This window comes from Apium graveolens, chromosome 3 (assembly GCF_009905375.1).
Source record: "Apium graveolens cultivar Ventura chromosome 3, ASM990537v1, whole genome shotgun sequence".
Classification (NCBI taxonomy): domain Eukaryota; kingdom Viridiplantae; phylum Streptophyta; class Magnoliopsida; order Apiales; family Apiaceae; genus Apium; species Apium graveolens.
In genome coordinates this window covers 94,142,151-94,168,993 of record NC_133649.1, presented here as the reverse complement: position 1 = coordinate 94,168,993, position 26,843 = coordinate 94,142,151, and the positions used below count along the sequence as shown (strand labels likewise).

Genomic DNA, 26,843 nt, shown 5'->3' with positions numbered 1-26,843 from the left:
AAATATATATACAAATGTAAAAAGTTTATATTAATAATGCATTTTTTAATTTATGAGTCATTTATAATTTAATTTAAGCGAGCACATAGGTAACAATTAAAGATTGTTAATTATTAAAGTAAAATTTTATCAAGTTGATATAAAATTGTGTAAAAATAAAATATTAATATATATATAATAGACAAAGTTGACGAGGACCCGTTACTTGAGATGCTCTTGTGAAAGGACAAAAGTGTGTACAGGAGGACGGTGCACGGTTCTCAACGGCTATATTGACCCATTAAGGAACCCAATGATATCGATAAATATTACCGTAAATATATCAAATAATACTACTACTACTAATAATAAGCTTTCCGTATCTTCCGACCGTTAAAATCCCCTCTTTCCTTTTTCCTCTCTCTCTCTCTCTCTCTCGGTAGAGATTAGGGAAAGATGACGATAGGAAACAATGAAGCTGCGAAGCGATGCAAGAAAGCTATCAAGTTCGGAATCTCACTCATCTGCAACTCCTTCAATTCCTCTAAATGGTAAACATCTCTATATAATTCTCACTCACTGTTTTTAGTATTGTTTAGCTTTAATATATGTAAACCTAATTTATTCTTTTTAATTCAATTAATAAATGCAGCAAAACGATGACCAAAATGGCGGTGGCGAGAATAAAGTTACTAAGGAACAAGAGACAAGTAGTTGTGAATCAGATGAGAAGAGACATTGCGCTGCTTCTTCAGTCTGGCCAGGACGCTACTGCTCGTATTAGGGTTCGATTTCCATTACTCGATTATTTACGGACTGGTATAATTTTCGTAAAAGTTAATATAAAATTCCGGATTAAATATATGAGAAATTGAGAAGTTATGGTTGTTACTCGATTGTTGATGAAATTTTCGGTTTAGATAATTAGACTGCACGTTAACTTTTAATCAAGTAACGTTCTTTGAACTAGAAGCTAGTTGTTCAAAGACATATTATTTGAATCATTAGATTAAGTAATTTGGTAGAAACTAGAAGCATATGTGGTGCTGCTGTTACTGGAAATCATCTTTGCAGCTTTTAAGAGATCTATCAGTGATTGATTTTGCAACGAGCAGCAATCATTAGCTTTTGTAGAATCAGAAGTAGGGCAATTGGGAGAATTACGAGTAGTTGTGACCAAAAATACTCCCTAGCTTTGGTAGAATTTTTGTTTAAAAAGATGGTTGGAAGGAAAATGGCAGAGCAAAGAACGAATATTATCTTTTTTTATGATTTCATTTATGTAAAGAACTATATTGATGATTCTTTTTTGGCATGTAGGTTGAACATGTAATTAGAGAACAGAACGTCCTAGCTGCAAATGAGTTTATTGAGCTCTTCTGCGAACTGGTTGTGGCAAGACTTTCTATCATTTCTAAGCAGAGGTAAAAATTAAAATTGCATGTATCTTACGACCAAGTTGAACTCTTTCACTGGCTTACTTCTGATAATTTTTTGTTACAGGGAATGCCCACAAGATTTAAAAGAAGGAATATCAAGCTTGATTTTTGCAGCACCTAGGTGCTCTGATATTCCAGAATTATTGGCAATTCGAGACATTTTCGAGAAGAAATATGGAAAAGATTTTGTATCCGCGGCTACTGATTTACGACCTAGCTGTGGTGTAAATCGCATGGTAAGTTTCTTGAACAAGTTCTACTATGTGATATTTATGTCTCCACATTACAGTCTAATAAGTGTATGAATTTATTCTGGAAGTTTCATTGGCATTGCTATCACTTCATGTTCATCTAGAACATCTTATATATTTTCGATCTTAAACACAACTTTCTAACTGCGGATTGTGTTGTACTTTCTGTTTACAGCTTATTGACAAGCTCTCTGTTAAAACACCTTCTGGTGAAGTAAAATTGAAAGTTATGAAGGAAATAGCCAAGGAGTATCAGGTTGAATGGGATACAGCAGAATCTGAGATGGAGCTTCTTAAGCCCCCAGAAGAGCATATAGTATGTTGCTTTCGTTCATATGAGCTACTCATAAAATATGATATCCCTCTTATCTAGCTACTCACCGTTGCTCTTTTAAGCAGGACGGACCAAAGACTTTTGTAAGCGCCACCAGCTTACCCATTAAGCCTATAGCAAACCAATCTACTGAACCAACAGCAACAACCAGGTAAATAAGCTGCTGAAAGGCATCGTCCAAATGCTTGTATAGAGGATTTATTAGACACTGAACCTTTTTAAATGTTCAATACTCTCATGCTTTTTTCTTTGGATATTATAAGTTAACACTGGAGTCTTGTGTCTGTGTTTCTCCCTTGTGCTTTTTTTTTTCTGTAGATATTCTGATATTGGAACAACAGCAACAACCAGGTAAAAAATCTGTTAAAAAACTTTGCCTGAGAACTTGTATAGAGGATATGCTATATACTGAACAGTTGTTTTCATGTTCAATATACCCTTGTGCTGTTCCTGTATATATTCAGTAGAATAAATACACACTGAATTCTGATGTCGGTGTCTAATGCTTGTGCGTTTTCTGTAGATATTCTGATATTGGAGGGAGGAATACCATGCAATATGAAGACACAGCATCAGCTGCTGAAGCAGCTGCTGAGTCTGCCAAGAAAGCGATTGCTGCTGCAGGAGCTGCTGCCTATTTGGCTAACAGAGACTCTTATCAGAACAGCCAAGGCTCTATTTTAAATGGTGATGTAAATGGTTTTAACCCCTACCCTGAAATAGATGCTATTTCCGGAAAGAACATGTCCCCTTACAATGACATGAACAGCCCAAGTTCTAAAGTTTGTCAAAATTTTCTGCCAAAGGATTTACCCAATCAAACCACATATAGGAGACATAGCTACAATGTTGCTCCATCCGTGTATTCGGAAGATGAATCAGAGTATGATGAAGAAATCGAAGTCGAAGATCCTGCTGAGACCAATCGACATTCAAACAGAAGTACTGTTAATACAAATCAAAAAATGACTCGGAGGAGGCACAGCTACAATGTCCAGCCTAAAGATACAGGTATTAAATTCGATGAATCAGATTGTGAGGATGATTTTGAGAGGGAAGAGCCCATAGGAGGCAAAAATCAACCACCAAATCGACCTGCGCCAGATGTACCATCATCTCGTGTTAACTCCACCCATCGCGTTCATCCCAAGTTGCCAGATTATGATGTACTTGCTGCTCGATTCGATGCTCTCAAGTATCCCAAAGTTTAATATGTAAAGAAAATTGAATTGCTTGCGAAGGAGGAAGGTGCTTAGTATTATATATAGTCTCATACTTTTTTGGTTGTTTATGGTTTTTAAACTCTTTAAAAAGAACCTGAAACGTATATGTTTAGTTCGTACAATGTTATTGTTGTAATATCAACCATACTACTCCTATGTGATACTGTAATATATGGGGTTACTTGGAGATTTACATTTGTATATTTCTTATCATTTTATTTCCTTTTTTGTGTTTGTAATTTATTTATAAACATCTAGTTTCATATTTATACCCGTTAAGCACGGCCCGCCGTCCCAAAAACAAAGAACATGAAGAAAATTTTTTAGAGTTACAATTTTCGTCTATCTACTTTCCTCTGTAGCCTTTCATCTCAACTTTTCTTCTTTTTTTCTTAACAACAAAACAGAAATTATCGTACATGAAAAAAATAATCAAATTATAAGTGTATATGTTGCATGCATCTTTTTATACCTTCAACATCTTTGATTGATTCTGTAAATATTATCAGCTTTGAGACGATTTACTTGCTGGTGGGGTGTTTCTGATATTGAGAAAATTCATCATGGACACCATCAGAAGTTGATTATTTAGCATGTTATTGATTTCTCCTTTGGCCAAAAGTTGGAAATTTCGATAATTAGGAGGATTAGGGTAGGAAGAATTAGAGAGAAGAAAAATGGGGGACGACAATGAGGTGTTCGGTAGGGGATGCAGTCAGGATCAATTTTTCAATCCGATACTCACAATGGGGTATCAGATGGGAGCCATTCTTGTTCTTTCTCATGCCTTCCAACTTGGTCTCAAGTTCATACCTGGTCCCATTGCTCAAATACTCGTAAGTATGTCATCAAACTATCGGAATTACATGCATTGGTATCTTTGTGTGTGCAATCTTATATGTGTACTTGCATTTTATGCATGCTGATTTTCATAAATCTTAAGAAGGATCGGAGTTGTTGATTTTTTGATAATTATCGGAGTTGTTAAGTATGTGCATGCAGTATCTTATGCATATGTGTCTCTTGTTCCCTTTGACTGCAGGCTGGGTTTGTTCTAGGTCCCTCAGGGATTTCGAATATAGAAGGTATAAAGAAGTTCTTCTTTCAAGCTTTTGCTACGGATTATTACGAGACAATGGCAATGTATGCGAGAATTCTTATAATGTTTCTGATTGGTCTTGAGTTTGATTCTCCTTATCTAAGACGAAACTTTAAACGGGCATTTGTTATAGCTTTGGGTGGTTGTGTGACATGTACCATTTTTGCGGTCGTTATAACCAGCTTTATATTTGAAGAAACTTCGGCTGATGGGAGCCATTTCTTGATGACCTCCATGATCGCAGTGGTTTTATCAAACTCGGGCTCTCCACTGGCAATTCGTTTGGCTGCTGAATTGAGATTTGCCACCACAGATATCGGAAGACTAGCCATTTCATCCTCTTTAATTGGTGACATGTATGCTGTGGGTCTTTCGATCGTAATATCCAGACATAAAAAAGAGAAGACTAAGACGTGGATTTCTGATGGTTTCATTGCATCGATTATCATTGTGACAGTAGTAGTGTCCAATTTATACCTTACAAAGCTTATGAACCGGAGAAACAGAAACAAAAAGTACCTGTCGAACATTGAAGTTTGTATTATACTGGTATTTATATTTGGCGGTGCAATGGGGATTGAGTCGATTGGATATAGCAGCATATATGCTTGCTTCTTTTTTGGCTTATTCTTTCCCAGGGGTGGAAAAACAATGCGGACATTGTTGATAAAACTAACATACATAATTCACAACTTCATATTCCCAATTTACTTTGGGTACTCGGGGTTTAAAGCAGATTTATCCGTAGTCTACAAACATATCTGGAGGATTGGAATTATCGTCCTTGTCATCATGTTGAGCATTGGTGGGAAGATTGCAGGAACCCTTGCTGCTTGCCATTTTGTGAAGACTCCCTTGAATGAGGGTGTTCTACTTGCTTTTCTACTGAATTTGAAATGCCATGCCGATATAGTAGCTTTGACAGCAGGCCAACAGAATGCAGTAAGTCCTACTTTCGACTTTTCAAATTGGCATACTTTGAGCTATGCCTTGTATATTCATTCTGTATATTCCTGAAATATTATAATCAATGTTACTTGCATGTTTAGAGTAATTATTCCCTTTTTAATCTTGTTTTTCATGTTTTAAATTTAATATTTTGCTAAGACGAGGGGCTAAAAAGATCACTTCTCTTTTTCTTTTTTCTTCCTTTTTGTGGATTAGTACAGATGGTTACCAGTCAAACATTCTTCAGTTTGATGATATGCTCTGTAGTGATTAGTTGTCTCATATCAGGGCCATTGATAGCTTTCTTGGTGGGAAGAGAAAGTGACACTCTTGGCTACAAACATGTAGCTTTAGAATCGCAGGATCCAGCTAGTGAGCTACGAATCCTGGCCTGTGTGCATAGTCCTCGCCCTGTATCGACCATGGTTGGGCTTATTGCAACTTCAAGAGGTTCTGATAACATTCCTATTACTCCTTACTTGATGCACTTGATTGAGCTTCCCAAGAAGATCAAGAATAAGAAGAAGAAGCATCCCCGGGATGAAGATGAAGAGTTTATAGATGAAGGCTATGGTGGCAATGACGTGGTGGAGATCAATGAAGCTGTTGATGACTTTATTGCAGAAACAGGCGTCATGATTCATCAAGTTAAAACAGTAGCACCCTTTACATCCATGTATGAAGATGTATGCGACTTTGCTGAGAAAGTACGAGCATCTATCATAATCCTTCCTTTCCATAAGCACCAGAGAATAGATGGAAAACTGGAGAGTGACAAAGTGGGCATACGAACTACTAATCAGAAACTTCTTCGGCATGCTCGATGCTCAGTTGCCATACTTGTAGACCGAGGACTTACAGCTGGAGCTCTGAAGGCTTCCGGCTCTGAATCGTTGCAAAATGTTGTAACTCTGTTTTTTGGGGGACCTGATGATCGTGAAGCATTGGGATTTAGCACACGTATGGGCTCACATCGTCATATAAATCTTACAGTCATTCGATTTCATTCTGCCGCAGCATCAAAGGACCAAAATGTGGAGGTAAATGTTGCCCAGAAGGAAGATGATGTTCTAATGGCCATATCAGATGATGAGAGAGAGAATGAGATAGATAACACTGTCTTATCAGAGTTGTACAACAGGTATGTCATTCGAGAAATACATCATATATTTTGTAAAGAAGCTGAACCAGCATTTATCTCACTTATGGTACTTTGGCTACTGATTATCAGGTATGTGACATCAGGGCGCGTGGGCTATATAGAAAAGCATGTAGATAACGGGGCAGAAACATGTTCATATCTAAAGGACATCTTGGACATGTACACGATGTTCATAGTCGGAAGGGGTGGAAGACGACAAACCACAATAACAACAGGATTGAACGACTGGGAAGAATGCCCGGAGCTTGGCACAGTAGGGGATTTATTGGCTTCGTCAGAATTTGATGAAAGTGGTTCAGTTTTAGTAGTTCAACAGCATAGTTGCAAAGACGACGATGACACTTATGTTGATAGTGATGAATGATGGGGTGTATGTAGTTTGCAAGAAACATCAGAATCTGGCAGAGCTCATCTCATGTATCTGTTATGAAGAAGACATGTGGATGTGGAGAAAGTTGAATGATTGAAAGTGAAGTTCATTGTCCATGAGCCTAGACAATGGCAGGCTTGCCAGCTCAACATTTTAGTGAATATTCATGGGCAAGAATTTGTTTATTCTAGGAACATATGTGTATACCTAGAGTGTTAGCATGTGTATATATGGCTAGAGAATTAGCATGTGTAGAGTATTGTTGGGAGATTGTGAAGGATTATAAAGGGTTAGGAAATACTGCTTGCAATCCAAGAAGATAAAACTTGTATATTACATATCCGGAAAGATTATCGTGAAAACAGATGTATAACCTTATCAAGTTGGCAGTCGATAAGAATTTCAGCTTCATCTTCTCATAGGGTATGCTGATATACGGAACCCTCTGTCCATACGGGAGTGTTCCTTTAATCTCTGGCTACTGCTTAAAAACAAAAACAAAGTGTGCTTCCTGTCACTTCGTAAATGCAACTCCATTAATGGAGTTTAAGATGTAGAAATGAAACATACAGCAATCATGAAGAAGAAGAAGATATTATTTAGTAAGGAACAAATTATTTTTACAACGCTTATCGTTTTCTCTCTCTCTCTTTGACTGACTTATATATCTGACACAAGACTCATTGTGAGCCACTAATCTGTAACTAACTTTTGCTGAGCTGTGTTGTGCTGGACCTGAGTTGGCATATCAGAATTTAGCATATCAGACTTTACCATATCAGACTTTAGCATATCAGAATTTATTTCTTTTGTTGTGTCTGACTGCAACTTTGACTCTTACTCTTTGTCTATATGATTAACATCCCCCCTCAAGTTAGGAGGAGAAAACAGATTACAAACTCCTAACTTGGAGTTAAAGAAAAACAGCTGAGTAGAAGATAATGCCTTTGTAAAAATATCTGCAGGTTGTAAAGAAGTGCTGATGTAGATTGGTTGAATCATGCCCAGTTGTAACTTCTCTCTAACCAAATGACAATCTAACTCAATGTGTTTTGTTCTTTCATGAAAAACTGAGTTGGAAGCAATATAAATGGCTGACTTATTGTCACAATAAAGAGTAACAGGAGTAAGAGACTGGATTTGGAAAGCTTTAAACAAATTCAACAACCAAGTCAGTTCACAGCAAGTATTTGCCATACTTCTGTACTCAACTTCAGCTGATGACCTGGAAATAGTGTGTTGTTTCTTGCACTTCCAGGAAATTAAAGAATTGTCAAACTTAACACAGTAGCCAGTAAGAGAATGTCTAGAAGTTTTATCACCTGCCCAATCTGAATCACAGTAAGTAGATAGAGACATTGGATTATGAGAGGACATTAAAATACCTTGACCAGGAGCATTTTTGAGATATCTAACAACCTTATGAGCAGCTCGTAAATGATCAGACCTAGGAGTTGTTATAAATTGTGATAACACTTGGACAGAGTAACAGATATCAGGCCTGGTGACTGTAAGATATAGTAATCATCCCACAATTCTTCTATAGGAAGAGGCACTGGAATCAGGTAAAAGAGGACTGACATTATCTTGGAGATTATGATTTTGCTCAATAGGAATCTTGGATGGTTTAGCAGCTAGTAAGCCAGTATCCTTGAGTATGTCAAGAGTATACTTACTTTGATGTAAGTAGATTCCAGCTGAAGACCTGGCAACCTCAATGCCAAGGAAGTATTTAAGGGATCCCAAATCTTTAACTTTGAACTTTGTAGCCAAAAATTCAATAACTTGCTGCATAAGAGACTTGGAAGAGCCTGTTATCAGGATGTCATCCACATAGACTAAGACTGCCAAAAATTGATTGTTGGATGTCAATGTGAACAAGCTGTTGTCAGAATGTGACTGACTACAGCCATACTCTATTAAAGCCTTGGAAGATTTAGTGAACCAACACCTTGGAGCTTGTTTAAAACCATACAAAGACTTTTTGAGTTTACAAACAACAGTAGAAGGATCTGTGATGCCAGTAAGATCAACACAGGTGGACAATTGAAGATATCCAGGTGGAAGTCTCATATATACAGTTTCATTCAAATCACCATGTAAGAAGGCATTTGTAATGTCCAATTGAGAAATTGGCCAATCTTTAGTAGCTGCAACAACAATAAGTAATCTGACAGTAGTCATTTTAGCAACTGGTGCATAAGTTTCAAAATAATCCAATCCATAAGTCTGAGTGAAGCCTTTGGCCACTAATCTTACTTTGTACCTTTCAATACCCCCATCTGGCTTGTATTTGATTTTGAACAACCATTTGCAATCTACTATATGTTGATTTTGTGGTTTAGGAACAATTTCCCAGGTGTTGTTACTCTCTGGTGCATTCAGCTCAATTTTCATAGCTTGCAACCAGTTGTGATCAGTAGAAGCTTGCTTATAGGTGTATGGTATAGATGACTGAACAGTAACAGCTAAAAATTTGGAGTATGATGATGACACATTGTCATAAGATATGTAGTTTTGAATCGAATAAGAACAAGAAACAGTGTTTACCTGATCAGTTATAAAAGTTGCAGAGTGTGGAATTAGATGCCTTGGCATACCTGTAAAATCTCTTAGTTTGACAGGAAGAGTTTTGTTTCTTACTAGTCGAATGACAGAAGTAGTTGTATTGTTAGTATCATGATTAGTAGCATGATCAGGAAAATGAACAACAGAATTATCAGTGTCATGTTGCAAATGAGATGCTGGAAACATCAAGTTATCAGTAGATGTATCAGGAATAGGAGGAGATTTGTCTTTAAATGGATAAATATCCTCTTTAAAGACTATATCTCTGGTAACATAGCATTTCTTAGTATCAAGATCAACCACCTTATATCCTTTTTTTATTGAAAGGGTAACCAACAAATAGGCATTTGAGTGCTTTGGGAGCAAACTTATCACCATCAGTATGAAAATTACCGATGTAACACAAACATCCAAAGTTTTTTGAGACTTGAATAGTCTAGTTTTTTTAAAAACAGAATTTCATATGGGGATTTGTTATTCAAATGAATAGTAGGAAGAAGATTTATAAGATGAGCAGCTGTCAAGACACAATCCCCCCACATGGTAATAGGAACATTTGATTGAAATTTAAGAGATCTAGCAATATTGAGCAAGTTCCGATGCTTTCTCTCAGCAATACTATTTTGCTGAGGACTGTAAACACAAGTAGTTTGATGAATGATACCTAACTCTTGCATTTTTGTTGTAAGAATGGAATTAACAAATTCTGTACCATTATCAGTTCTTATTGTCTTAATAGTATTTTTGAACTGATCTGATACATAAGACATAAAAGACAGAAGCAAAAAAGTCACTTGAGATTTATCAGACAAAAGATATAGCCAAGTACACCTTGAGAATTCATCTGCAATAGTGAGAAAATAATTACATTTGCCATGAGTGTTATATCTGTATGGCCCCCAAACATCACAGTGAACAATATCAAAGCACTCACTAACAGAAGACTGTTTGTCTGGAAAAGGAATTCTAGTTTGTTTTGAGAATTGACAAACATCACAACAATCAGCATTATCATGAACTCCTAATTCTGGGATTTTTTTAAGAACAGACAATGAAGGATGCCCTAATCTTATGTGCCACTGATTACTTGAGACATTACACACATTAGCATAAGGAATGAGATGATTTGTATGAAGTTTGTACAGGCCTGCATCTAATTCACCAATCTCTGTCTTCTTCTGAACAATAGGGTCCTGAAACAGACATTTTGAAGAAGAAAAAGAAATAATGCAAGCATTATCTGCTGTGAGTTTAGGTATTGATAACAAATTGCATTGAAAATCTGGAACATATAATACTTCTTTCAGAATAATTTCTGAATTAAGAATTACATGTCCAGTTTGAGTAACACAAGATCTGTGACCATTTGGAAGAAGCAATTCAGACTCAACATGCTGTATATTGACTAATAGATTTTTATGAGGAGTTATATGGTGTGTAGCACCAGAGTCTAGAATCCAAGTATGTGCAAAACTATTAAACTGAACACTATTGGCTTGACAAGCAGGAACAATGCATTGAAGTGTACCTGCACAGTTTGATTCAGACTTATCAGTATTCATCCATGTAACATTAGAGATAGCAGGTGTTTTTCCCTGAGTCTGTTGAAGTAGATTCAGAAGTTGCTGGTATTGACTTTCAGTGAACATTGAAGTAGACTCCTTGTTTGTACCAGTAACAGCAGCAGTTTCAGATTGTTCAACATCAGTAGTTGTGACGGCATTAGAATTAAACTTTCTTTGTGCTGATTTGACCTTTGGTTTTGGTTGACCATACAATCTATGCCAATCAGGATATCCATAAAGTGCAAAACACTTATCCTTCACATGACCTTGCATCTTACAGTAGTCACACATCACACTTGGATCTGTGAATTTCTTGACTTGCTTTGGCTTAAAGCTAGTGTGCAGTTTTGCATTCATAACAATGTTTTCAGGAACAACAATCACATTACTAGAGTAGTCTCTCTGATTTTCCTCTTGCAGCAACATTGAATAAGCTTGACTAATATCAGGTAGTGGATTCATGAGTAGAATCTGACCTCTAACAGATGTAAACTGCTCACTTAATCCCATAAAAAACTGACTCAACTTAGTTAATTTCTCATACTTAAACAATTTTTGAGCATTTCCACAAGCACAAATAAGTAGCAGTACAAACACACTTAGGTATTGGTGATAGATTATCAAGTTCATCAATCATGTTTCGAAATGTGGTAAAATAGGTAGTTATTGATTTCGTACCTTGACTTAGAGATGCTAGATCTTTTCGAAGTTGAAACAGACGAGGAACATTACTCTGAGAGTACCTTGCAGAAAGATCATCCTAGATTTGCTTTGCAGTGGTGAGATAAACAACACTTTTGCGAATTTCTGATGAAATGGAATTGAGAAGCCATGATATAACTAGATCATTGCTTCTCATCCACAAACTCAACTGAGGAGAGTTATTTGCAGGTTTTGGTTGTGTTCCATCAAGCTTTAATTTTGCAGATAGTGCGATCGTAACCGAACGACTCCAGTGGTGATAGTTTTGGTTGTTTAACAACTCTGTAACCAAAGATAAGCCTGGATGATCAGATGAACTGAGATAATACGAATGATTTATATCAATGACTGTATTATTCGCCATTGTAGATGTTCGATTACTTTGATTTGATGAGTTTGATCGAAGAGCAGATGCGTATGAGTACATATATATGTATTTATCTAGCTGATGATATTATATAGCTAGCTCTGATACCATGTCACTTTCGTAAATGAAACTCCATTAATGGAGTTTAAGATGTAGAAATGAAGCATACAGCAATCATGAAGAAGAAGAAGAAGAAGATATTATTTAATAATGAACAAGTTTATTTTTACAACGCTTATCTTTTTCTCTCTCTCTGACTGACTTATATATCTGACACAAGATTTATTGTGAACCACTAATTTGTAACTAATTTTTGCTGAACTGTGTTGTGCTGGACCTGAGCTGTCGTCATGTGCTGGACCTGAGCTGGCATATCAGACTTTAGCATATCAGAACTTATTTCTTTTGCTGTGTCTGGCTGTAACTTTGGCTCTTACTCTTTGTCTATATGATTAACACTTCCCCTAAAGGGTGGAATGTTAATACTTGGTACGAATACAATCTTCATCTTTTCTAGTTTTTAGGGGCTCTTAGTCCTCCCCAGAATCTCAACGAGCTTGTATTGTTCTTGAAAATCTAGAATGTTACCTTCAGTTTCGTATTAAAACTTTTATTTAAAAATGTAGCCACTTCAAAAAAAATCCGGGTTACGTCCCTGCATAATTATATTTTTAAGCCCAATACAAAGATATGCAATCTCAAAGAAAGAGCGAATTTGTCTGTTAAGAAAAAACAAAAGAGCTCATTGCTTAGCAAAAAAAAAGAAAAAAGAGAGAGAGAGAGGAAAATAGCTAATCAAATTTACTTCCAAACAGGTACGCTAAACATGTTTAGAACCTTCCAGGGGAACACGGTTTTAGAAATAAGTTAAGTTGACGTTAGACCACCACATCTCCAACCACAACAAATATAAATACCCACACAAACCCAACCCAAAGTACAATCAAACCCCTCCAAACAAACAAATGGCTTACACAACATCTTCATCAATCTACAGCTGCACTCAATGTGGATCCAATCTCAATCTAAACACTTTCCATTTATACCCTCCCGACACTTATTTCGATGCAGGCAATAAAGGCACTCTTTCTTTCTCCGCCATCGATTCTTCCAAGTTCCGGTTGAAAACCGAGGACAAGATCCGACCCTTTTTCGAGACCATTGATTATTGGGGTATTCAAAGAAAAAGGACCAGGATTTTGTGTAATAGTTGTGGGTTTCTTGTTGGTTATGTTTATGATGATGGCCCACCGTTGACTGATAGCCCTGGTCAGTTTCATTTTGGGCCTAGTCAGGTCATTCCCAGGGCTTCTAGATATAGGTTTAAGAAAAAGGCTTTGAGGATTACTCCCCAGACGTGAACGTGCTCAATCATTCGCGGAAAGTATTTAATTTATTCGAGTTACGGAAGTGTTTTTGTTATTGGTGTGTCATTCTTATGTGTATGGTACATTATGATGTAATATACTATCATAGTTCGGGTTTGTAAGTTGGTGTTATGATCAGAATTTTATGATTTTGTGTGTTTTTTTAAGTATCATTTCGGAACATATAAATTAATTTTATATGACTTTTTTATACTTTATGTAATGCAATGTTTGGACCTTTGATTATGTTTCCGTGAAATGATTAAGTTATAGTATATTTTATATTTAATTTGTTAATAATAATAATAATAATTTTATCTTATCTTCTTGATTTGGTATTCTCAGATATTGTACGATTTTTTATGTGTGTATTGGATTCGATGACTCGTTGATGCATCATCGATTTTTTGTATGTTGAACTTGCATATATTGGCTGTTGCAATTGTTTTGCATGCTAGTGCAGATGGTTAGGAGTTTAACAGATAGGTCAGACATCAAAATAGTCTCTTTACGAAGGTTGGAAAGAAAGCTTAAAGCTTCTATGTACCAGTAATGCATCCATTGCTCCTTCCATTGTCAAGGTTCTTGTGCCAAAATCTAGGACTCGGATCTCTGACAACTGCCTCTTGGCAGTCATGTGTTCAACTGTTCAGCTCCGCAAGTCAACACATACAGACGCACTTCTCAAAACTGCAGCTGCTGTATAGTTTTGTCCTCGACAAGGCTAACCAACATATTTAATTCCAAATTAGGATCCACAACAATCTTGTCAAAATCAAACTCAAGACTGTCTAGCAGAAATGGTCACAATTGCAACTTGCTGCAATTTCCTATTTTCATGTTCAAGTACTAAGTTGTATGTTGTGTACGTTTATGCAAACTGGAGAACTAGTACAGCTGACACGCCAAGGACCAGTAACATGCGAGAGATCCGATGCATGGATAATTTTTTTTTAACATAGTTGTTTATCACATTTACTTGGGGCATATGTAATAACCACTATCTATAACAATAATATCATAACATATAAAGGTGTGAGATGATAAAAAGGGCTGCTAATACATATTACTAATTAATGGTTTACAATATTTGCATAACTGTTGAGACAACACTTGAAAGATTAGAAGGGTTAAAAAAGTTTTTTGAGGGCTAGTTTTTTTTCTTTATAGAGAAATAAAGAGTTAGAAAGAAAAGGAAGGGAAAAATAAGCCTCAATGATCTACAGTCACTTTGAGCGCTCGCCTATAGTCTATACTGATTCTTGCTTTAGTATCTTAACTGTTTCTTTAAAAGTTAAACCCACATTTAACTTTAAGCTTTGCCACCTATATCTCTTTGGTCAACCAGATGGTTTCAGAAACGATCCGAAAAGGATACTGTATTTGATACAACAAAGAAAATCTCAGGTGTTACCAGTTTCTGCAGATGTTGGAAATGGTGTTTAGATTTACCGCTGGTTTACACTAGCTGCTCGAAGAGATACGGTAGGGCCTCTCAGCAAGCTCGCTTTGCTCACAAGATTATAATCCAGAAAGACAACTACAACTGTGATATCATCATGGAAATGCCGCCTAACCCCGCGAGCGACCTTTTTTAAATCAGAGTAACGCATTTCCCTTTTCTTTGCTGCTTCCTGCAAGGCAGATTTCACAAGCCTTCGGGCAATTCCCTACATTAACAGAATCATGTCAGTTTTCTACTTTTTTCTTAATTCTACTAGGCAGTCGAACTGAGCGTTAACATGTTATCATACAGAAAGTTACATGAAAAGGACCTTGAAGAATTTTGGCAAAAAAAATATAAAGTTACAAGTGTGGTCAAGTCAAGAGTGAAGTTCAAAATTACTTTTATGAAAAAGTTAACTGATTACATAGAGTTTCTGAAATGAAACAACATTATCAACATGATATGACGATACACATCCTAAGCAACTGTGCGTAACATAATCAGATAACAGATGACTTATTTTTTAATAGATAAGCACACTTCCACAATCCCATCTCGTCTTTGACAAGGTTCGAATCCTCGACATACCGTAGAGGGAGCCAAAAGATAAAAATAGACCATGTGACCATTGTAGATAACAGATGAATGGCTACCGAGGGGACACTTTTTTCAATTATGTATATATGAAAACATATTACAATTGTAAGATATTCTGCATAGATTGGTTTGTTAAAATATAAAATCCAAGAACTTACATTACGAGGATTGTTCTGTACTATATCAACTGCCTCCTGATTGGTAAGGTGCTCCCAGAGACCATCAGAAGCAAAGATGAGAAACTGATCCTGTGGTCCAAGCTCGTGCACTGATATCGCAGGATCAGAGCTCAATATGGGCCTCCTTATAGGATCGCGAAGGCGAAACTTAGCATACAAAGGCTCCCTATTATACTCGGCCTTTTTCAGATATACATCACCGATAGATCTAGAAATCTGCAAAGACAATTTCAAACAATAAGAGAGACACTAAATACATAAAGTCGCTCAGAATTCAAATTTTTGGGTATGGCAACTACACAAAAATTGCGGCCCATGAGTATTTAACAATTTACATCAGCAAAAGCACAGCTGTGATTTATGAATGTTTGTTTACATATGCTAACATGATTGCTCAGAGCCAGGTATAATATAAATAATCAAGAGACCATACAGGCTCATCAACTTCAATAATTAGTACTTCAATTTAAACTGCATTATGAATAAACTGTATGCCATTATGTACAAAACATAATTATACATGATAAAATTCTATGAAAGAAACACGAAAAAAGATAGATGATTGCGAATCAATCATCTGACATCCACTAAACCAGACAAAAAGTTAACTGCATAAGATGAAGTATATATTGGTTAGCTATCAATAGCAAACGGATTAAAACAAATATTAAATTCAATTTTGCAGCCAAAAAATGATTACATGTACTCACCCGCAATGTAAAGGTAATACTTACCGTCATGAATAATTAATTTGCTGGGTCATATTAAAAAGCCATATCATGGGAAGAATCAGAATCACATTCATTCCGAGTATAGGAGTCTTAAAGGTATTGTGCAAAAACTTTACCTGTATTAGACCCTTAACGCGCCATACATTATGCCTTAAGACAACAATCTGAGAGTCATCTGGGTGCAGAGAATGCAACTCCTGCCTAACAGACTCTATGCTCGCATTATGTTCCGCTGAAAGCTGAATTGCAAGAACCTCTCCAGTCGCCCTCACAGTCCTTCCAAGAACAGCACGAGAATCACCAAGGTTGGCAATATACAGTGTTCCATTACAGATCAAACCAGCAAGGCAGCAAGATCCAACAGCAGCTAACTGTGGTTTCATTGGCCACTGCCTAGCAACAATAGACAAAAACCCCTCTTCTGTTGCTTCATACGCTCTTCGTAAAATATCCACAGACATTGTTCCCGACCCTTCCTCTGCAGTAATCCCTGCAAAACACACATACCAAATAACTCAACACAAATCCAATTTCCCAATAATCAACAAAACTTCAACAACTTCCACTTTGCTTACTTCTAAGATTCAGAAAAAGATGATCATTAATGTACCGCGACGTCTCAGGTCCACCATGACCATCATAAACTCCAACAAAAGTCCCAAACGGCCCCGTCTCACGTAAACTCAAACTCCCAGACTCAATTTGAGACTGATCCTCAAGCAAATTATTAGCCTGAACAACAGCCATCGAATAATCACCAATCAAATGCTGCCCTTTATCCTTATACCAAAGAAGCCCATCTTGTTTACCAACAGTGTCTGACCTCACATTACTATCCGAAGACGACGAAAGCCAACAAGACTTGAAAAACTTAATCAACGTAGATAACATCCCCTCATTATAAAACAGGCCTTAACATAAATGCAACACCATCCAAGAATGGATGTAAACACCAAATCAACCCTAATCAAAGATTAATAACCCTTTTGCCCTAATTTAATATATGAATCAGTAACACAAAATTATTGAATAAAACAATTAAACAGTTGTAACATGTGCAAGAAATTAAAAAATTACAGCTTGAATAAAAAAAAATAGAAATGTAACAAGATAAATTACCCTAGGAAAACAATAGTTGTAAGACGAGGTGGTTGGTACTTGACCCAAATGAGAAGAAAAGGATGGCTAGCTGGATCTGAAAATCTATGGGATCAATTTGTTCATCTGTGTGTATATGTGTATGTATACGTCTTCCTCTTCTGCTTTTCGTTTCTTTTTTGCTATAGTTTCTTTTTCTTCCGTGCTTGTTGATATTCATATCTCAATCGCTCGTTTAACGAACCGTTCATACTTGACCGGACTCTTTTAAAAAATTGAGATTGAGTTTGAATAGAAAAATATAGTCATTAAATTTATCGAGTCGATCCAAGTTTAAGGAGGGGTATTTAGGACAAAAATATATGCTAATATTCACGCAAATATACGCAATTGCAAGTAATATAAAATTGTTTCTAGTTTGTTCCCACAGAGACTGGTTTAGGTTAATTTCAATCAATGCACTTATGCAACAATGGTATGGTTATTATTTAATGCTAAAACGAATAACAAATTGAGATTGTTTATAACTAAGATTATTAACTAACATGCAATTAACTAAAAGATTAAAAGGTTGATTTACTTATATAACACCAACATGGGATTTTAACTTCATTACTACTTCATTCAATAGCCTTCTTGTTTTTAACCTTAGCATGCAATCGTGATGACACTAATCAGACAACACGAAACTAGTAAACGCCAACTTTCGTTGTACGAATACCCTACTACCAGACATCCACAAAAGAGATAGAAACTGAATAGACACAAATTATATTGAGACCCTATATGTCTATATAATTTGACAACATAATGGTTTATTGTGCAAGTTATCTATCATGATTACAAAGGGAAAATAAGATGGTTAAAATTACCTGCGAATCATGCATATCAATACATGAACCTATGCTAGCATGGCAAGTTCTAAACCTCTAAATTCACTGTCGTTTCATTAGAGATTAACACGCTATCTTATAAGTTCGCGACGCTCATAAGACGAATAAGCACAACCAATACTAGGACATCATACAATCACCACACACTAAGACATCAAAATAATTTAACTAAAGAAATTCATAAGTAAATCCGTTAGAACCCCATGATAACGATTAGCCCATAACCGAACTTATCATCACCGTGGGTTCCGATGAAAGCATGGTATAATAAACTAAGTCTTTATAAATACTGAATAATAATCAAAGTACGTTAAACAAGAGTATAGGTTCATCAAATAAGAAACGAGCATCCAAGATTACAACTTAGAACAAAGAATCGCAAGAATAAACTAGATATTCTTCGCCTTGGTTGAATTGTGCTATACGGTCTTCTTACGTCTTCTCCTTAAGCTCTGGTACGTCTTGTTATGAAAAACGATCTTAAGTTATCTTTATATAGAAGCCCTGATCAGTAGAGAAGTCCAGAAATCAATCTTCTATTCAAAACAGGATTCTTGAAACCCGACCTGGCGCGGCCGCACGCGTCACCAGCGGACGCGCTGACATTCTGCTTCTCTGGCGCGAGCGCGCCGTCCTTCTGGAAAAACTGAAATTGCCATCATTTGCTGATTCTCGATGGCTTTTGTATGAGCGATCTCACTCCTTCCTAACACCATTTTAGCATCAAAGCAATGCTAAATCACCTTGATCCCTATTATATGCCTGAAATGCAAAAACACTAAAAACCACATCAAAAACATAAATAACTTGAGTACAAAACACCAATCCAAGCCTTTATAGAGTATTCTAAGTGGACATAAATACCACTTAACACACCCCCAAACTTGAACCGATGCTTGTCCTCAAGCATAAACAAACTCAAAGAATAAGAAATAAAAATGCATGAATGCAAGCTACATGAATGCAACGATCCCCTGAGAATAACTAAACCAACCAATGAGCAACATCTCAACAAATGCAGTTATTCGCAGAAAGATCAATCAAATCCCACAAATCAACTTATAAGCCAGAAACGTGCGTGTGTGCAGATGCTTAAAAGATATACTATCGCAACTAGATCAATAATCATGACTCACTACTCATCAAGGCAATCACAAGGTTATAAATAAAATAAAACCTAAACTCAAAATGACTTATAACACTTCAATTCTTATATCAGAGTTATTATATAGATTCATGCTTTATTCACAACACATAAACAATCACAAATATGCTTATTTGACCGTGCAATGAGTGAGGTCCACAAAAGACTTATGCAATAATACCCATGTAGCGAGCGTTAGGTTAGTGGATCCCAGACTATAAAAGCCTTAGGTCACTAGGCACAAAGTCCCCCAAGAACTTAATAACTCGAGTATTAAAGAGCCCACTCGTAATCAATTATGCATAACAAATTTAATTTTTTCTTTTCTTTTTTTTTTCTTCTTTTTTTCACATGATTTCTGAACGAGTGCGTTTCGCTCCACCTCGCTCAACCCTAGACTACTTATATAAAATGAGCTGGCTACTAGCCATTTGACACCTAGCCACAACAACTAGCAATGAAATCCAAAAAAAAAATCTACAATTTTTAAATATCCATGTTATGTTGTCATTAAGAGAATATCCTAAATTCTAAATATAAATAATGATTAAACCTCGACAAACAACAAAACATGACCATGATCTAGCACTCAAGTAACCTATAAGACTTAGAGAAATTTTTATTGTTTCCAGCAAGCTAATCAACTCGATAGGACTTAACATCACTATACACGACATCACTACACTAGCATCAATATCACAAATCAGTCGGAAAAGTAAACTTAAGGGATCATGTTATAATGCAAATGCATGCAATTATATGCAACAAACTAACATGCAAAATAAAAAACTACTACATGGCAAATATGCAATTATATGAACTAAACTATCATGAATATGCAAACTATATGGACACTCACATAACATATATTCCTTAACTACCACCCCTAAACTTAAAATATACATTGTCCTCAGTGAAGGTAATAGTAAGGAATCAGATATACCTACTAGGAACCAGGCTCATCACCCTCAACAGGTGGAGTGTCAGGAGTGTCAGGAATGTTTGGAGGCGGGTACACAGAGTCCTCACCGAATACTGGCCACTGGATCTCAACTCCTGTGGCTCTGAATACAGTCCCCAACGCCTGGGTGAGATCATGTGCAAACCTACTATGGATGTCATGCATCGCATCCATCCTCATCATCAAGTGCCTATACTGCGCTGACCCCAAACCAGCACTATCATGTGCTTCATCCTCCTGCTGATGCTGCTGTTGTGACCGTGAAGGACCAACCTCACCCAACTCAGCTCTCCAAGCCGCTCTTCTCGTGTTAGGGCTAGGACACACGCTAATATTCATGCAAGTATACACGATCGCAACTAATATAGAATAAATTCTAATTCGTTCCCACGGGGATAGGTTTAGGTTAATTTCAATCAATGTATCTATGCAACACTAGTATGGTTATTATCCAATGCTAAGACGAATAACAATTTGAGGTTGTTATACTACACTTAACTAAGAGATTATACTAAAGAACATAAACTAAGATATTAAGAGAGTTGAATAATATATGACACAAACATGGGGTTCTAAATTCATTAAATACTTCATTCAATAGCTTTTTCATTCTTAACCTTAGCATGTAATGGTAATGACACTAATCAGATAACACGAAACTGATAAACGCCAACTTTCGTTGTACGAATACCATACTACCAGACATCCATAAAAGAGATAGAAGCTGAATAGACACCAATTATATTGAGACCCTATATGTTTATAGAATTTGATAACATAACGGTTTAATGCACAAGTTATCTCTCGTGATTACATAAGGCAAGTAAGATGGTTAAAATTACCTACGAATCATGTATAACAAATACATGAACCTATGCTAGCATGGTAAGTTCTAAACCCTTAGATTCACTTTCGCTTCATTAAAGATTAACACACTATCTTATAAGTTCGTGACGCTCATAAGACGAATAAGCAAAACCAAAACTAGGTTATCATAAAATCACCACACACTAAGGCATCGAAACGAATTAACTAAAGAAATTCATAAATAAATCCGTTAGAACCCCACGATAATGATTAGCCCATAATCGGACTCATCATCAAGATGAAAGCATGATATAATAAACGTAGTCTTTATACTTAATAAAACCAAGTATGAAACAAGAGTATAGGTTTACGAATAAGAAAACTAGCATCCAAAGTTACAACTTAAAACAAAGAATCACAAGAATAAACTAGATCTTCTCCGCCTTGGTTAATTTGTGCTCTACTGTCTTCTTACGTTTTCTCCTTAAACTCTGGTACGTCTTGTTATGAAAAATGAGCATACGTTGTGTTTATATAGCAACCCATGCAGAGTAGAAGTCTTCTGGATCAAAATTCCATAAAAAACAGGATTTCTTTTTCCGACCCGGCGCGGCCGCGCGCTTGACCTGTACGGGCGCGCTGACATTCTGCCATCTTGGCGCGGCCGTAAGCTTTCACAGCGCGGGCGTGCCGTCTCTCTGGAAAAATTATTGACTTCTTCTTTTCTTGTTGGTTTCAGCTGGTCTTTTTCACGAGCTTTTATTCTAGACACCATCCTAACACCAAATTAACATCCAAACAATGTTAATGTACCCGTATTCCTGAATAATGCCGGAAATGCAAAAACACTACAAAAACACGTTAAAAACACTAACAACTTGAGTACAAAACATCAATCCAAAACTTTACTGAGCGTTATAAAGTGTCATAAATGCCACTCAACATACCCCCAAACTTGAATCGATGCTTGTCCTCAAGAATAAACAGACTCAAAGAACAAGAAATAAAAAATGCATGAATGCAAACTACATGAATGTAACGATCCCCATAGAATAACTAAACCAATCAACAAGCAACATCTCAGCAAATGCAGTTATTCGCACAATGATCAATCAAGCCCCATAAATCAACTCACAAGCCAGAAACGTGCATGTGTGCAAATGCTTACAGATTTACTATCGCAACTAGATCAATAATCATGACGTATTACTCATCAAAGCAATCGCAAGATTATAAATAGAATAAAAGCTAGACTCAAAATAACTTTAACACTTCAATTCTTAAATCGGAGTTTTCATGGATTCATGCTTTTATTCACAACACAAAATCAACACAAATATGCTTATTTGACCGTGCAATGAATGAGGTCCACAAAATACTTATACAATAATACCCATGTAGTGAGCGTTAGTTAGTGGATCCCAGACTATAAAAAGCCTTAGGTCACTAGGCACAAAGTCCCCTAAGAACTTAATAACTCGAGTATTAAAGGGCCCACTCGTGATCAATTATGCATAAACATATATTTTTTTCTTGTTTTCTCTTGTTTTTTTCTTCTTTTTTTCTTTTCTTTTTTCACAAATTTCTGAACGAGTGTGTTTCGCTCCATCTCGTTCAACCCTAGACGACTCATATAAAATGAGCCGGCTACTAGCCATTTGACACCTAGCCATAACAACTAGCAATGAAATCCAAATTTCTCCAATTTTTTAAATATCCATGTTATTTTATCATTAAGAGAATATCCTAAATTGTACATATAAACAAGCGATTAAACCTCGACAAACAAATAAACCATGACCATGATCTAGCCCTCAAACAACCTATAAGACTTAGTGAAATACATTTATCTCTAGCATGCAAATCAACTCGATAAGGCTTAATATCACTAAATAAGACATCACTACACTAACATCAATATCACAAATCAATCGGCAAAATCATCTAAAGGATCATGTTATTATGCAAATGCATGAAACTATATGAACAAACTATCATAAAAACTATAAAAAACTACTACATGGAAAACATGCGACTATCTGAACTAAACTAGCATGCCTATGCAAACTACATGCGACTCACACAAAATATATAAATCCTTAACTACTACCCCCCAAAACTTAAAATATTCACTATCCCTAGTGAAGGTAATAGCAAGGAATCAGGTATACCTAATCAGAACCAGGATCATCACCCTCAAGGAGTGGAGTGTTAGGAGTGTCTGGAGGTGGATGCACTGGAGTCCTCACCGAAAACTGGCCACTGGATGTCAATTCCTGTGGCTATGAAAGCAGTCCCCAATGCCTGGGTGAGGTCATGTGCAAACCTGCTATAGATGTCATGCATCGCATCCATCCTCCTAGCTAGATGCCTATATTGCGTCGTACTCAAACCTGCACTGCCCTGTGCTTCATTTTGCTGCTGCTCCGATCCCGAAGGACCAGCCTCCTCTCCCAACTGAGCTCTCCAAGCTGCTCGACGAGCCTGCGAAGTCGCACCAGCAAAAGTCTGATTCGCTGGCCTTCCACCTGGAAGATGGTCATAAGAATAACCAAGCCTCTTAGGATCGGGCTTCCCAACATACCACTCTGCCATATTCAACAGAGTTGAACTATCAACCGGAGCACTAGGGAGTTGCAGCTGCTCATGTGCGGGCCAACGAACACCAACCGCCATACACAACTTCGTCACAATGGACATATAGGGTATCGAACCCGTAGTACTCCCTCGCAAGAACCTCAAAATACCCTGATGGATCACCATCCCAAGATCCACATAATCTCCCTGCAGAATACCCCACAATAAACATGCACGCTCCACAGTAATCTCATGCACGTGAGAAGATGACATGATATTTGCACAAATAAAAGAATTCCATGCACGTGCAAACCTATTCATGCACGACGCAGGGAACGTGGTATACTTATTCGTGCCCTTCTTTAACTTCCAATGATTCTCAGGCACACAAAGGGTAGCAACAATCAAATCCACGTTAAACTCCTTCGAAGTTTTCTCATTCCAGTTCTCCTGCTCCTCCTTCTTCTCGGGCTGCTCAATCACCCTATGAATCGCCTCAGCACTGTAGTCCACCGTCATCCCCCTTACCACCGTGAAACCATTCTTCTCCGCCTTAACATTAGCATAAAATTCACGCACCACACTCATGGGCACAGCAATGGGTGTCTCGCAAAAAACAACCCAGCCCATCTCCAAGATCATCTCCAACAACTTACCATCTTTTCCCGATGGCAGAAAACCACGCTCCTTGGATATAGGCTTCGAAAGCAGCCTCACATACTCCGCCTCAGCCTCGGGAGTTGAAACCCAGGCCTCACACCACCTGCACTCGAAGAATCAGTGGTGTTGCTGCTTACTTGAGTTCGCTGTCTTTTTGGTGCCATTGAGATTGAGAGAATAGAAGATTTTAAGAGAGATTGTGCGTTTGAGAGTTTTGAGAAGTGATGTAGAAGTTTGTGTATAAGTGTATGTATATATAGGAGATTGGGAGAGAATTAGTTATGGAAAAGAAGTGGGAATTGATTACGGAAATAATGGGAATAATGGGTTTGATTTGGAGAGGGAAATTTGGGATGTGGAAGAGTAAAATTCGGGTGGGAATTGATTTTATATTAAAAGTCCCAATTTTTTCTTTAAAAACTGACTTATATTTTTTTCTGAAACAGGGACTCAGCGCGGGCGTGCGCCACCTCGGCGCGGGCGCGCCCAATTTCTGGAAAAACAATGCGGCCACGCGCCAAGTCAGCGCGGGCGCGCCCAGTTACTGGAAAAACAGCGCAGCCGCCCCGCTTCTCAGCGCAGGCGCACCGTGCTACTGTAGTTGTCTTGAGCACTAGACCCCTATCGTGCCACCTCTTGACTTTCTCCTTGTACATTTTGTTGTTATCATACGCTTGAAGCCGAAATTCGTCAAGTTCATTCAACTGAAGCATTCTCTTCTTACCATCTACATCCAAATCAAGGTTCAACTTCTTCACAGCCCAATACGCTTTGTGATCTAGCTCCACAGGAAAAAAATTCAGTGCCAACTACAGTAGCACGGCGCGCCCGCGCTGAAACTCCAGTAGCACGGCCCGCTTGTATGCGGGGCAGCCTCGCTGGTTTTCCAGAAGCACGGCGCACCCGCGCTGCCAGGCGGGGCGGCCGCGCTGGCTTCCTAGACCTAAAAAAAAGAAATTAGAAAATCAGGAATTTAAACACAAAATCAATTCATACCCGAATTTTCCTCCTCCACTTCCCATAATTTCCATTCCAAATCAATTCCATTACCCCCATTACTCCTATTAATCCCACTTCTTTTCCATAACTAATTCCTAATCTCCTATATATACACAGGCTTATACACAAACTTCTCCATTACTTCTCAAATTCTCAAACACAAATCTCTCTTATACACACATCTTTTCTCTCAACTTATTCAATCTCAATGGCACCCAAAAGACAATGAACCCAAGTTAGCAGCAACACCACCGATTCTTCTAGTATTGGGGGTGTGAGGCCTAGGTTTTCAACTCCGGAGGTTGAGTCGGAGTATACGAGGCTGCTTTCGAAGCCTATAGCCAAAGAGCGAGGTTTTCTGCCATCGGGGAGGGATCATAAGTTGCTGGAGATGATTGTGGAGATGGGTTGGATTTTTTTGTGAAGCACCAGCTGCGGTACCTATGAGTGTGGTTCACGAATTTTATGCGAATACAAAGGCGGATAAGAACGGTTTTACTATGGTAAGGGGGTTGACTGTGGATTACATTGCGGAGGCCATTCGTCGGGTGATAAATCAGCCTGAGAGATAGCCTGAGCAGGAGGATTGGAATGCGAAGACCGGTGAGGATTTTGACTTGAATTTGATAGTTGCTACGTTGTGTGTGCCAGAGACTCACTGGAAGTTCAAGAAGGGCATGAACGAGTATGCCACTTTCTCTGCCTCGTGCATGAAGAGGTTTGCATGTGCATGGAATTCTTTTATATGTGCCAACATTATGCCATCTTCTCACATGCATGATGTTACTGTGGAGCGTGCACGGTTATTGTGGGGGATTCTTCAGGGAGATTATGTGGATCTCGGTATGGTTATTAGGGTAAATTGAGGTTTCTATGAGGCAGTACTTGGAAGCAGCTGCAGCTTCCGAGTGCCCAGATTGATAGTTCGACGTTTTTGAGTATGCAGGAGTGGTACAGTGGTAAGCCTGATCCGAAAGGGCTTGGTTATTCTTATGACCACTTGCCAGGTGGACGTCCAGCACCTCAGGGATACGCTGGTGGTACAACTCAGGCGAGCTGTTGAGTGGCATTTATGACACTTTATAACTCTCCGTAAAGCTTTAGATTGATGTTTTGTACTCAAGATCCCCCATAAACAATCGAATGACAGTCTCGCAAGATCCCCTTGTTTCGCTGTACGAAATACATCTCTTGATAATCTGGTCAGCTACTTGCCTAAGAAAAAATGGCAAAGCCTTGACTTCAACCCATTTCGACACATAATCGACCGCCAACAAGATATACTGATTATTGCAAGATAAGACAAACGGGCCCATGAAGTCGATTCCCCAAACATCGAAGACTTCAACCTTGAGAAGCACATTAAGAGGCATCTC

At 37.6% G+C, this 26,843-nt stretch overlaps 4 protein-coding genes across 8 annotated transcripts; 3 read left to right on the top strand and 1 right to left on the bottom strand.

The window, feature by feature from the left end:
• The first annotated feature begins 311 nt into the window (after nt 1-311).
• LOC141712613 (uncharacterized) lies at nt 312-3,427 on the top strand. Of its 2 annotated transcripts, XM_074515616.1 has the most exons (8): nt 312-530; nt 632-764; nt 1,300-1,403; nt 1,483-1,654; nt 1,845-1,985; nt 2,069-2,154; nt 2,322-2,354; nt 2,527-3,427. In XM_074515616.1, exons 1-8 carry the CDS (start codon nt 436-438, stop codon nt 3,212-3,214), a joined length of 1,452 nt encoding a protein of 483 aa, XP_074371717.1. In that variant the 5' UTR covers nt 312-435; the 3' UTR covers nt 3,215-3,427. The 2 variants fall into 2 exon arrangements, with proteins under 2 accessions (XP_074371717.1, XP_074371718.1); XM_074515617.1 differs by lacking the exon at nt 2,322-2,354.
• Nucleotides 3,428-3,541: 114 nt separating this feature from the next.
• On the top strand, nt 3,542-7,477 carry LOC141712612 (cation/H(+) antiporter 2-like). The gene is made up of 4 exons (XM_074515615.1): nt 3,542-4,062; nt 4,269-5,267; nt 5,495-6,414; nt 6,505-7,477. Exons 1-4 carry the CDS (start codon nt 3,904-3,906, stop codon nt 6,797-6,799), a joined length of 2,373 nt encoding a protein of 790 aa, XP_074371716.1. The 5' UTR covers nt 3,542-3,903; the 3' UTR covers nt 6,800-7,477.
• Nucleotides 7,478-12,719: 5,242 nt separating this feature from the next.
• LOC141712611 (uncharacterized protein At4g08330, chloroplastic-like) lies at nt 12,720-13,701 on the top strand. The gene has a single exon (XM_074515614.1). It carries the CDS (start codon nt 12,973-12,975, stop codon nt 13,366-13,368), a length of 396 nt encoding a protein of 131 aa, XP_074371715.1. The 5' UTR covers nt 12,720-12,972; the 3' UTR covers nt 13,369-13,701.
• Nucleotides 13,702-14,679: 978 nt separating this feature from the next.
• Nucleotides 14,680-17,688, bottom strand: LOC141712610 (putative protein phosphatase 2C 79). Of its 4 annotated transcripts, none has more exons than XM_074515611.1 (5): nt 17,448-17,688; nt 16,904-17,319; nt 16,445-16,818; nt 15,577-15,813; nt 14,680-15,044 (listed from the first exon to the last, which is right to left on the bottom strand). In XM_074515611.1, the coding sequence occupies exons 2-5, from the start codon at nt 17,217-17,219 to the stop codon at nt 14,823-14,825; spliced, it is 1,149 nt and encodes a 382-aa protein (XP_074371712.1). In that variant the 5' UTR covers nt 17,220-17,319; nt 17,448-17,688; the 3' UTR covers nt 14,680-14,822. The 4 variants fall into 4 exon arrangements, with proteins under 4 accessions (XP_074371712.1, XP_074371713.1, XP_074371711.1 ...); XM_074515612.1 differs by having other exon boundaries at nt 16,904-17,060; nt 17,448-17,686; XM_074515610.1 differs by having other exon boundaries at nt 16,904-17,688.
• Nucleotides 17,689-26,843: the final 9,155 nt, after the last annotated feature.